Source organism: Choloepus didactylus, chromosome 7 (assembly GCF_015220235.1).
Source record: "Choloepus didactylus isolate mChoDid1 chromosome 7, mChoDid1.pri, whole genome shotgun sequence".
Taxonomy (NCBI): Eukaryota; Metazoa; Chordata; class Mammalia; order Pilosa; family Megalonychidae; genus Choloepus; species Choloepus didactylus.
Window position 1 is genome coordinate 135,389,943 of NC_051313.1, and position 13,510 is coordinate 135,403,452.

At 39.5% G+C, this 13,510-nt stretch overlaps 1 protein-coding gene across 1 annotated transcript; it reads left to right on the forward strand.

Moving 5' to 3' along the window:
• The first annotated feature begins 8,687 nt into the window (after positions 1 to 8,687).
• NHLRC1 (NHL repeat containing E3 ubiquitin protein ligase 1) lies at positions 8,688 to 11,611 on the forward strand. The gene has a single exon (XM_037843840.1). The coding sequence runs from the start codon at positions 8,704 to 8,706 to the stop codon at positions 9,889 to 9,891; it is 1,188 nt and encodes a 395-aa protein (XP_037699768.1). The 5' UTR covers positions 8,688 to 8,703; the 3' UTR covers positions 9,892 to 11,611.
• The last annotated feature ends 1,899 nt before the right edge of the window (positions 11,612 to 13,510 follow it).

Sequence of the window (13,510 nt, forward strand, 5' to 3'; positions counted from 1 at the left end):
ATAGATTTTCCACCAAATAAACATCTCTTCCTATGGTCTCACATAGAAGTTGAAGTTTTAAAACACAGTCAATATCATCCTTTTCCTTTTAGTCTGGTTTACCTCAGTTCAAACCAAGTCTATTTTGTTCAAATCTTTTTTGCTTCTTTTTTAACATTTGCTGAATGGGGGTAATGCTGACATTCATAGCTGCCAGACTCTGGCTCTGAGTCTCAGGTGTCACACAGATACCCGAAGTTCCAGGGACTGAATAGATGTGACTGCTCTAAGAGCTCACAATCTCAGAACCTTTACCATTAGCCTTCCCCTGATAACCTGTGCTCTCAGATTCAACTCTCAGAGTTTGTACATTATAATCAGTCCGTATTAGTGAGGCATTATAATGTTTATCTTTTTGATTCTGGTTTATTTCACTCAACATGCTGTCCTCAAGGTCCTTTCACCTAGTTGCATACTTCACAACTTCATTTCTTCTTGCCGCTGCTCAATATTCCATTGAATGCATACACCACAGTTCACCATTCCGTTTATCAGTCGATATACCCTTAGGGTCACCTCCATCCATTGCAAATTGTGAATACTGCCACCATAAACACCAGAGTGCAATATCCATTCATGTCCCTGCTCTCAGTTCTTCCAAGTATATACCTAATAATGAGGTGGCAGGACCATGTGGCAACCCAATAATTAGCTTCCTGTGGAACCACCACATGCCCTCCAGATGGGCTGCCCCATTCTACTTCCCTCCAACAGTGAATAGGTATATCCCTCTCTCCATATTTTCTCCAGCAGTTGTATCCCTCTGTTTATTTTTTAAACAGTTTTATTCACACACCATACAATCTATTTTAAGTAAACAATCAATGATTGTCACATGGTTATGCGTTCACCTCCAAAGCCTATATGAGGACGTTTCTATTTCTTCCACAAAGAAGGAGGGAAAGGAGAAAAAAAAATGAAGAATAAAAATATAAAAGATAGAAGAAAAACAAACAAAAAATAAAATACAATGAAAAGGTCAGACAACATCACCACCACCACCAAGAATCCCATATCATTTCCTTATAACTCCCCCCTTATAGACATTTATCTTTGGTATATTGCTTTTTGTTACAATTATTGGAAGCATCTTACAATATCACCATTAACTATAGACTCTAATTTGCATTGATTGTATTTTTTTCCCTTGTACCATCCAATTTTCAACACCTTGCAATGCTGACATTCATTTGTTCTCCTTTTTAAAAACATTCTTTTATTTGTACATTAATCCACCATCATTGACCCCTTTAGTTTCACTAAGTTATAATACAACATAACGTTTATCATTTTAACCACTTTCAACTATAAAATTCAGTGGTGTTAATTACATTCACAGGATTGTGCTACCAGCATGACCATCCATTACCAAAACTTTTCTGTAACCTCAAACAGAAACTCTGTACCACTTAAGCAATAACTCCCACCCCTGCTCCTGGCACCCTGTAATCTACTTTGTCTCTTATGAATTAGCATATTTTAGTTATTTCATATAAGTGAAATCATACAATATTTGTCCTTTTGTGTCTTGAAGATATCAACATGATGTCTCCAAGTTGCATCCATGTTATAGCGTATATCAAAATTTCATTCCTCTTACAGCTGAATAATATTCCATTGTGTGTACATATAACTTTTTTTTTTATCCATTCATTCATTGCTGGACACTTGGATTGCTTCCACCTTTTGGCTATTGTGAATAAAGCTGCTATGTACATTAGCATACTAATATCTGTTTGAATCCCTGCTTTCAGTTCTTTTGGGTATATACCAAGAAGTGGGCTGGCCGGGTCTTATGGTAATTCTATACTTAACTTTCTGAGGAGCCACCAAACTGATTTCTACAGCAGCTATACCATTTTACATTCTTACCAACAATGCACGAGGATTCCTATTTCTCTGCAGCTACCAGAAAATTTAATATTTCATACACGGTTTGCATTTTTTATCTACTAGACAGCACTGGTCTGATCTAAATATTAGTTTACTATCAGTTTACATGAAATAAAGGGGAAAGAAAATATTAAATGAAATCAGAGAAATGCAATTGTTAAATCCAGAATGGGAAATTCTACACAACAAATGACCCAATACCTTTAACAAATCGATTGCCAGTTGTTGAAAAAGAAAAAGAAAAAGGGCAGAGGGTGTATCGAGAACTGAAAGAAAAGAGACATTAGACTGTACTTAAGGTGGATATATAAGTGAATATCCTTGTTCTTAGGAAATGTACAAGGAAGTATTAAGTGTTCAAGGAGCACTTGCAGCCTATATTCAAGTGTTCAGAAAATGGATTGATAAGTAAATAGGCAGACAGAACAGATAAGATAGATGGATTGACAGACTGATGGGTAGATAGCAAGTCATGGCAAATGTGGCAAAATGTTGAAATTGATGGCTCTGGGTTTCTGGGGGGATACTGGTATGTTGGAGTTCTCTGTATGGGGTTTGTATTCTTGTAACTGCAACTAAATTTGAAGTTATTTCAAATTTTAGAATTTTGAAATTTAAAAAAAAAGAGAGAGAGAGAAATAAAAAACTAAGCAACCTATTAACCAAATGCAATGTGTTGACCTGGTTTGGTTTCTGAGTTGAACAAACCACTATAAAAAGGCATTTCTTGGCTAATTGAATTTACTAAGGATAGTCAGGAATTAACTGCTAATTTTGTTTGGTGTGATAATAAAATTGCAATTATTTTAACAGAGCCTTATCTGTTGGAGATTCACACAGAAAGCTTTAAGGATAAAAAGATAAAATGTCTGGGAGTTGCTTTAAAATAATCCAGAATAGAGTGGGCTGGAGTGCCCATGAAACAAGATTGGCCAAATGTTGACAATTTGGGGAGCCAGATGATAGGTACATGGTTTCATTATACTATTCTATCTACATTGATACATGTTTGGCATTTTCCATAATAAAAATGTTAATAAAAGTTTTTAAAGAGCAGAGGGTAAGGGCTTGATTACAGAGGGTAGCAGGAAGGAATTTGGGGGTGTGTGATGCTTAGTCTTGCATGGCAGCTTGGCCAGCCTCTAGTACCTAGTTATTTAATCAAATGCTATTGCAGGTGTTGCTGTGAAGATATTTCGTAGATGTGGATAACATCTGTAACCAGTTGATATTAAGTAAAAGAGATGATTCTCAAAAATATGAGTGGGACTCATTCAATTAAATAATTAGGCCTCATCCAGTCAGTTGAAGGCCTTAAGAGAAAAGACTGATGTTTCCCAGAGAAAAAGAAATTCTGCCTCAAGGCCACAGAATCAAATCCTGTCTGAATTTCTGACCTGCCAGTCTGCCCTACAGATTTTGGACTTGGCAGCTCCTACAATCATGTGAGTAACTCAGCTCCTCTCTGCTTCTGCTTGGACAGCTGTGACCACACCAACTGACAACCTCCCACTCCCCACCCACCTCCCACCCCACCCCCATCTCTGTATTTCTTCTCTCCGTGGCACCTACTCATAGCTTCTGCTTCCTTGTAGCTTCTGTGTATCGCCTTCTCCTTATCTTTCACTCGCTGCTCCCTCTTCCAGATGATTAACTTACTCCTATAACCTCTTATTTAAATTCCTGCAAAAGCTTCATGACTCCTGCTTGGGTGGGGCCTGCATGACAGATCCCCACCCCCACCCCATTGGCCACTGGCTGCCCTTGTTTGGGTGGTCTGCCTAGTCATATGGCTGTAACCAGGGAGGCAGCTGATGGGCTCCCAGCACGGCCACAATCCTCCATCAGCAGGAAGCTATGGCAGGGTCCCCTTGGAAAGAGACTGTGATAAGTATGCTGAGGTTTGACCTTAAGGCATTGCAGACTGGTTGAGCATTTTAAATGAAATAATGTAGAATGTTTCGTGTGATGCCTGAACATAGTAAAGCACTTGGCTATTTTTAAAATTTTTTTATTATTTTCACCATAAAAATGATTGTCCTGCCTACACTGACTCAGAAAGAAACAGAAGATTTCAGCAGATCAATAAGAAGTAAAAAGACTGAAACAATAATCAAACACTTCCAAAAAAGAAAAGCCCAGGACCAGAAGGCTTCACTGGTGAATTTTACCAAACATTCAAAGAAGAATTAACACCAATCCTGCCTAAACTCTCCCAAAAAATTGAAGAGGAAGAAACACTTCCTAATGCATCCTATGGTGCCAGCAACACCCTAATATCAAAGCCAGACAATGATACCACAAGAAAAGAAAATTGCAGACAATGTCCCTTATGAAAACAGATGTAAAATCTTCAAAAAAATACTAGCAAACAGGATCTGACAGCATTTTTAAACACTTATACACCATCATCAAGTGGGATTTATTCCAGTTATGCAAAGGTGGTTTGACATTAAAAAATCAAATAATGTAATCATAAGAATGAAGGAAAAGAACAATGGTCATCTCAATTGATGCAGAAAATGCATGTGATAAAATCGAGCACCCCTTCTGGATAAAAACACTTACAAAATAGAAATAAAAGGAAACATCCTCAACTGATGAAGGACATATATGAAAAACCCACCACTACTATCATCCTCAATAGTGAAAGAATGAAAGCTTTCTCTCTAAAATCAGGAACAAGAAAAGGATGCTGTCACCGTTGTTAAACTTTATACTGGAAGTTCCAGCCAAAGCAATTAGGCAAGGAAAAAAAACAACATACAAACTGGAAAGGAAGAAGTAAAACTTCCCTTATTTGCAGAGGACATGATCCTATACACACAAAAACCTGAAAAATCAACAACGAAGCTATTAGAGCTAATAAACAAGTTCAACAAAGTGATGGGGTACATATAATCTAGTAATGAAAATCTGAATGGGAAATCAAGAAAAAATAGCCATTTACAATAGTAACTAAAAAATCAAATATGTAGGAAAAAAATTAACCCAGGATGAAAAAGACCTGGACACAGAAAACAAGAAACCATTGCAAAAAGAAATTAAAGACTTAGATAAATGGAAGGACAGTCCATGTTCATGGAATGGAAGACTATTGTTAAGATGGGTCATTTCTACCCAAGGCGATTTACAGATTCAAGGCAGTCCTAACCAAAATTTCAACAGCCCTCTTTGTAGAAATGGAAAAGACAATCATTAAATTCATATGGAAGGGTAAGGGGTTCCGAATAACCAAAAACATCTTGAAAAAGAAGAGCAAAATTGAAGGACTCACACTTCCCAATCTTAAAACTTATACAAAGCCACAGTAATCAAAACAGCATGGTGCTGGGACAAGGACAGACATACAGACCAATGGAACTGAATTGAGAGTTGAGAAATAAATCCTCAATCTATGGCCAATTGATTTTTTTCTATCTATCTATCTACCTATCTATCTATCTATCTATCTATCTCTCTGTCATCTCCTATGGAGGCATATATAGTTAGGTTCATTTGTTTCTCTTTGTAATAAATTTTAGGGTCCTTTCTTTCTTTTTCTTCTTTTTTTACATCTTTGTTGAATTTTAAAAATATAAAACATGAACATGGTCCAAAAATCAAAACTAGACAATAAGGTATTCTTAGGGAGGTCTCATGTCCTACCACCCCATTTACCTCTTCCTTTTTGGGTAACCAAATACATTAGATTCTGGTTTATCTTTGTGACCAATTGATTTTTGACAAGGCTGCCAAGTCCACTCAATGGGGAAAGAATAATCTCATCAACAAATGGTGCTGTTAAAATAAAGAAAAGGGCAAAGAACTTGATTAGATATTTCCCCAAGGAAAATATACAACAGGCCAATAAGCACATGAAGAGATGCTCAAAGTCATTAGCCAAATCAAATGCAAGTCAAAATCACAATGAAATACCATTTTACACCCATGAGAATGACTAATATTTAAAAAAACAGAAAATAGCAAGTATTGGGGAGGATGTGGAAAAATAGGAAAACTCATTCATTGCTGATGAGAATGTAAAACAGTGTAGCTGCTGTGGAAGACAGTTTGACAATCCCTCAGAAAGTTAAGTATAGAAATACCATATGACTCAGCAAACTCACATCTCGGTATATACCCCAAAGAATTGAAAGCAGGGACTCAAGCAGATATTTTCACACCAATGTTCATAGCAACATTGTTCACAATTGCCTAGAGGTGGATTCAAACTATGTCCATCAACCAATGAATGGATAAGCAAAATTTGGTATCCACATACAATGAAATATTATTCAGCCATAAAAAGGAATGAAGTTCTGATACATGCAACAACATGGATGAGCCTTGAAGACATCATGTTGAGTGAAATGTCAGACACAAAAAGACAAATGCTGTATGATCTCACTGATATGAAATAAATAGAAAAAGCAGATTCATAGAGTTAGAAACAAGGTTACCAGGGGCCAAAATGGGGGTAGGGAATGGAGAGTTAATGCTTAATTGGTAAAGAGTTTCTGTTTGTGGTGATTGAAAAGTTTTGATAATGGATGGTGTGATGGCAGCACAATATTGTGAATGTAATTAACACCACCAAATTAATATGTAAATGTGATTAAAAGGAGAAATTTTAGATTGCATATATGTGAACAGAATAAAAATTTAGAAAACATAAGACTAATAATTATTGTCCCTAATTATTTAACAGAAAATTTAATCAATAAATTAAAATAGCCTGAAGCAACCAGACATCAGATCTCAGGGTCAAGACTGGTAAAAGTGAAAGGTTAAGCTATAGTCTCCCCACACAAACACTTCGGCTCTCCATAAATCTGTTCTCCAGAATATAACTGGAATGTCTGTTAAAGGAGAAAATCATGTTGTGTCTATGCTTACTGTAAATCCTCTTCAAGAAACTTGAGAGCTACAGGGTTTCCTTTTTGGGGAGGAAAATATTTTGGAATTAGGTAGAGGTGATGGTTGTACAACGCTGTGAATGTACTAAATGCCAGCTAAGGTCCCCAGGCCACAATTTCCTTATTGGTTGTGAGGATGAAGTTTCCTAATGCTTCTAAAGCATTTAGCTGACCCATGGTCAGTCTTCAGGGTTTTTTTATTCTGTTGCTGTTAAATCTTTCTTTAGTGGTATCCTACACATTTTTATTGATTTTATTTATTTTTTAGCTATAAAAACATTCCAGTTTTGGTATCCTTAATGTATTTCATGACTTAAAAATTACTTCAGAATGAAGTTTCTATATAATAGGGTTTTACCTGGTTGTTTATTTGTAATGGAATTGTACTGTAGTCCAAAATTATAAGTTTATTATGTGTCCCAGTACACAATCTTGGAACCATGTAACACTTGATAAGGAAACGTTCTTTCTTGTCTTACATTAAAGCTCTCTCTAGGAATTTTAACAGGGGATAAAATCCCCTGTTTTCCCAGAAGTCTAGATAAGAGGGTGAGTGAACCTGATTCTGATCTCCAATGAAAAGAAATGACCTGACATGCAGTTTTGCCAAGGAAGATGTTTATGTTTGACATTTGGGGTGAGGGGGGGAGGAACCCTAAAAATGAGAGATTTTGGTACCAGAGTGGACTCCTGAGGGAGATTATGCCATCTCTTGTTTTAAGACTTTTGAACATATGGTAAAATCTCTTTGCTTTAGGTTGAGGGTTGGAATAATTGAACCTGGTGACATTTGAAGGGATGATAATAGTGTAGTGGTTCTCAAACTTGGTTCCATGTTATAATCACCAGGGAAGCTTTTACAAATCCCAGCAGCCTAGTCCATACCTTGGCCCTATTAAACCGCTGGCAATGAGACCCAGGTGTTCCCACATGCAGCCAAGGGATAGTGTAGTAGTTAAGTCTGTGGGTTCTGCTGTCAAATTGCCTGGCTTCAAATCCCAGCCCAGCCACTACCTGGTCCTGTGACCCTAGCTGAGTTTCTTAACTGCTCTGAAGGTTTCCAGGGGTGATGAAAATAATAGTATCCTTAAAGGATTATTATGAGGTTTAAATAAGGGAATCTATGTAAATCACTTTAAAAAAAAAGGCAGGCATGGAGTAAGTTCCATAGTAATTAGCTAACAGCTTTCTTATTTCCTCTTGGAGATAGTTCTAGTCATAGTTCCCCCATCTGACACTCATTCACCTGGTGGATTTCTTGTATTGCCCTATAACATTCCTTCTTCCATACATGAATTTATTTTGTAAGTATTTATTAAGCATCTACTTTACTAGGAGTGTGATTAAGAAACACAAAAGAACTATGCATACCTGCCTTGCTCCCCTTGGAGTTTAACTTCACTCATGTGTTTTGTGTTGTCTCAGTCAGCTCATAAGCATCAGGAATTGAGACCACGTTTTATGCCCCATCAGCCCTTACACCCAGCACCCAGTGCTGCAGATTGCAAAGATTGTTGGGCCCCAGGTTTGGAAGATTGGGTACCAGTTCTTGCTTTGCCACTTACCGGCTGAGCTATAGAGACCAACCTACTTGTTCTCAATAGGCCTGTTTCCTCATCTGTAGAATAGAGATAACCCATACCTGAATGTTGTGAAAATTACAGCAGGCGTGTGGCTATGTCTTGTTAACGTCCGACTGGCTGGCTCCGGAATCAACTGCCGTGCGCGCCCACCAGGGGGCAGCAGGTCGCCCAGCGGCCCGCCGCGCTAGACGTCAGGGCCGTCGCCCCGCCTCTGGCCGTGACCGTGACCGAGGGCGGCGTGGGGGCAGCGTCCGGCTGCGTGGGCGGCGCGGGGAGCCCAGGGATGAGCCATGGAGGCCGAGGCCTCGGAGAGCGAGCCGGCGCTGGAGGAATTCGCGCGCGCGGCCGAGACCAGCCTGCTCGAGTGCAAGGTGTGCTTGGAGAGGTTCGGCCACCGCCAGCAGCGGCGCCCGCGCAACCTGCCCTGTGGCCACGTGGTCTGCTTAGCCTGCGTGGCCACCCTGGCGCACCCGCGGACGCTGGCCCTCGAGTGCCCCTTCTGCCGGAGAGCCTGCCGGGGCTGCGACACCAGCGACTGCCTGCCCGTGCTGCACCTCCTGGAGCTCCTGGGCCCCGCGCTTCGCCCGTCCGCGGCGGCCCACAGCGCCGCCCCTTGTTCCCTGGGAACCCTCTCCTGCCACCACGCCTTCGGCGGCTGGGGAACCCTGGTCAACCCCACCGGGCTGGCTCTGTGTCCTAAGACGGGGCGGATCGTGGTGGTGCACGACGGCAGGAGGCGGGTCAAGGTCTTTGACTCCGGGGGAGGATGTGCCCATCAGTTTGGAGAGAAAGGGGAGGGTGCCCAAGACATTAAGTACCCACTCGATGTCACCGTCACCAGCGACTGCCACGTGGTTGTCACCGACGCCGGCGACCGCTCCATCAAAGTGTTCGATCTTTTTGGCCAGATCAAGCTCGTCATTGGGGGCCAGTTCTCCTTACCTTGGGGGGTGGAGTCCACCCCTCAAAATGGGGTCATTGTGACTGATGCGGAGGCAGGGTCCTTGCATCTTCTGGAAATCGACTTTCCGGAAGGGGTCCTCCGGAGAACTGAAAGGTTGCAAGCTCACCTGTGCAGTCCCCGAGGGGTGGCGGTGTCTTGGCTCACCGGAAACATTGCGGTTGTGGAGAACCCCCTGGCTCCGGGGACCCGGGCCTGCAGCACCAGAGTGAGGGTGTTTAACGCAAGTATGCAACTCATCGGCCAGGTGGATACCTTTGGGCTGAGCCTCCTCTTCCCCTCCAAAATGTCTGCCTCCGCTGTGACCTTTGATCACCAGGGGAATGTGATCGTAACTGATACCTCTAGTCAAGCTGTCCTGTGCTTGGGAAAACCTGAGGAGTTTCCAGTGCTGAAGCCCATTGTCACTCAAGGTCTTTCCCATCCTGTGGCACTGACCTACACCAAGGAGAATTCTCTTCTTGTGCTGGATGCGGCAGACCATTCCATAAAAGTTTATAAGGCTGATCAGGGTTAATGGGATGTGACCTGGATCCTGGGGCCAGGAATCAGAAATCCTGGTGCTGCAACTATTGAATTGTTTAACCCTGGATAAGTCACTTATTCCTGCCTATCCAATAAGGATAAATATAATTGCCTAACAATCTTACAGAAGTTGGGGCAGTTATTAAATAATAATTAAAGCCACCATTTCTTGAATGCTTACTCCTTGTGCTAATTTGCAAACATTAGCTCCTTTAATCCTTGCAACTTTCCAGGAGGTACTTTATATTTAATCCCATTTTAGAGATGGGAAGGCTGAGACCCAGAGAGTTTAAATGACTTCCTCAAGGTTGCATTTCCTTACTGTGACAGCCCGGCCACAGTTTGAACTCAATTCTGACTCTAATACCTGCTTTTAAATAAGGTAGCAGCTGTGAAAAAAAGAGTTGTGAAGGCACAATCATTAGTTGCTGCTCTGTGTACCCTTTTTAGAAGTTGCTAATTTATTTTAGTTGGGTTGCACAAAGAAAAGAGACTTTATAGAGGTTTAAAGGTGAAAAAAGATTTTATGGTGGGCATCAGTTTAGCTTAACTTGCAACTCCTCTGATAGCATGTTAGACAGAGATACCATCAATCCTGAGTTATTTGAATAAGAAAACCAGCTGAACTGCTTATTATTTAAAAGGTAAAAGTGTCTCTAAATATCCGAATCTCCTCCACTGTCGACACTCAGGAAATACCACTTGGTTGCTTGAAAAAGGCCTGTGTTGCCCACGTTCTAAAACAACTACAAAATCAGCTCTACGTATTAGTGTCAGAGGATCAGGTGATACTCCTGTTAAACATTTTTGTTAATAAGAACATGTCAACATGATAGATTCATGGCATTGATGATTTTGCCTGCATTTTTATAGTCTGTTGTAACCCAAAGCCTTTTGTGAAGGGATTTTTCTCAGTCCAACTTAAATTAGTCCCATTTCTTGCAAGCACTGTGCACTAAATAAACAGTTGCCCTGATCCTAAATCAGCGTTTAGGCCAGGGGTAAACACTTCAGTACTTATTGAACTAAACTAGCCTCAACCATGGTTGCGCCTGCTGAGCTTTGCAGCTTCTTAACTAAGTAGGTGGAAATTTCAGGTGAAGTGGCCATTCTTTATGAGTATAATGTTTTGAGCTAGTGTAAACATCTTATAGGTTAGGACTATTTGGATAGTACCAAATCACCAGGACCTCAAAAGCAACAGCAAAAATAATTCTTTTTAAAAATTTTTGTTTTCATTAGAGCAGTTGTAGGTTTACAGAAACATCATGCCAAAAGTACAAAGTTCCCATATAGCCCTTTTCCACTGCATTAGTGTGGTACCTTTGTTACAATTCATTAAACAATATTATTGTAATTATGCTATTAACTTTAGTGCACTGCTTTACGTTAGGGTTCATTCATTGTGTTGCCCTATTCTACAGGTTTGTGTGTGTGTGATAACATATACAATCTAAAATTTCCCTTTGTTTCCCTTTTCAGATGTAAGAATTCAGTGGTGTTAATTACACACAAAGTTTTGCCTCTTTACCCATCATCCATTACCAAAATTTTCCATTACCCCAAATAGAAACTCCATACCAATTAAACATTAACTCCCCATTCCCCACTCCTGTTTGGCCCTTGGTATCCTGTATTCTCATTTCTGACTTTATGAATATGGATATTCTTATCTCATATAAGGGAGATCATACAGTATCTGTCCTTTTGTGTCTGGCTTATTTCACTCAACATAAGTTCCTCAAGGTTCATCTATGTTGTCACATGCATCAGAACTTCATTCCTTTATACAGCTGAACAGTATTCCACCATATGTATATACCACATTTTATTTATCCATTTATCGGTTGATGGACACTGGGTGGCTTCCATCTTTTGGCAATTGTGAATAATGTCACTATGAACATTGGTATGCAAATATCTGTTCGAGTCCCTGCTTTCATTTCTTCTGGTTATATACCTAGTAGCAGGATAAACAGGTCATATGGTAATTCTACACTTAGCTTCCTGAGGAACTGCCAAACAGTCTTCCACAGCAGTTGTACCATTTCACATTCCCACCAGCAGTGAATGGGTATTCCTATTTCTCCACATCCTTTCCAACACTTGATATTTGTGTGTGTGTGTGTGTGTGTGTGTGTGTATGTTTTTAATAGTAGCCATTCTTGTGGGTGTGAAATGGTATTTCATTGTGGTTTTGATTTGCATTTTCCTGATGGCTGATGACTTTGTGCATCTTTTCATGTGCTTTTTGGCCATTTGTATATCATCTCTGGAGAAATGTCTATTTTGGTCTTTTTCCCATTTTTTTAATTGGGTCATGTGTCTCTTTGTTGTTGAGTTGTAGAAACTCTTTATATATTCTGGATATTAATACATAAAGCAGACTGCTACTTTGCTGAATCTGTTTATTAGCTCTAGTAGCTTTGTTGTGGATTTTCCAGGATCCTCTATGTAAACAATCATGTCATCTGCAAATATGAAAAGTTTTACTTCTTCCTTTCCTATTTGAATGCCTTTTATTTATTTTTCTTACCTCATTATTCTGGCTCCAACTTTCAGTGTACTCTTGAATAACAGTGGTGACAGTAGGCATCCTTTTCTTGTTTCTGATCTTAGAGGGAAAGCTTTCCATCTTTTACCACTGAGTATGTTTTCATATATGTCCTTTTATTATGTCAAGGATGTTTCCTTCTATACCTAGTTTTCTGAGTGTTTTTATCAGGAAGGGGTGCGAATTTTGTCAAACACATTTTCTTTTTAAATTGAAATGATCCTATGTGGTTTTCTTCCTATGCTCTATTAATGTGATGCATTTCATTAATTTATTTTCTTATGTTGACCCAACCTTGCATTGCTGGGATAAAACACACTTGATTTTGGTCTATAATTCTATTAATTTGCTGTTGGATTTGGTTTGCTAGTATTATGTTAAGGATTTGGGCATCTATATTCATGAGAGATGTTGGTTTATAATTTTCTTTTCTTTTGATATCTTTGTCTGGCTTTGGTATTAGGGTGATGGTAGCCTCATGGGATGAGTTGGGAATTATTCCCTCCTCTTCAATTTTTTGGAACAGCTTGAGCAAGATTGATGTTAATTCTTCTTTGAATGTTTGGTAAAATTCACCAGTGAAGCTGTCTGGTCCTGGGGTTTTCTTTTGGGAGAGGTTTTTGATTACTGATTAAATCTCCTGCTATTTGTTATTGGTTTGTTGAGATCTTCTGTTTCTTCCAGGTAGTTTGTGTGCTTCTAGGAACTTATCAATTTCATCTAGGTTGTCTAATTATTGCATACAATTATCCATAGTATCCTCTTATGGTCCTTTTTATTTCTGTGGAGTAATGTCCTCTCTTTCATTTCTGATTTAGTTATTTGTGTCCTCTCTCTTTGTCAGTCTGGCTAAAGTTTTTTTTATTTTATTGATCTTTTCAAAGAATCAACTTTTGATTTTGTTGATTCTTTCTATTGGTTTTTTATTCTGCTTCATTTATCTCTGCTCTAATCTTTGTTATTTCCTTACTTCTGCTCACTTTGGGTTTAGTTTGCTCTTCTTTTTCTAGTTCCTCCAGCTGTGCTGTAAGGTCTCTAATTTGAGCTCTTCTTTTAT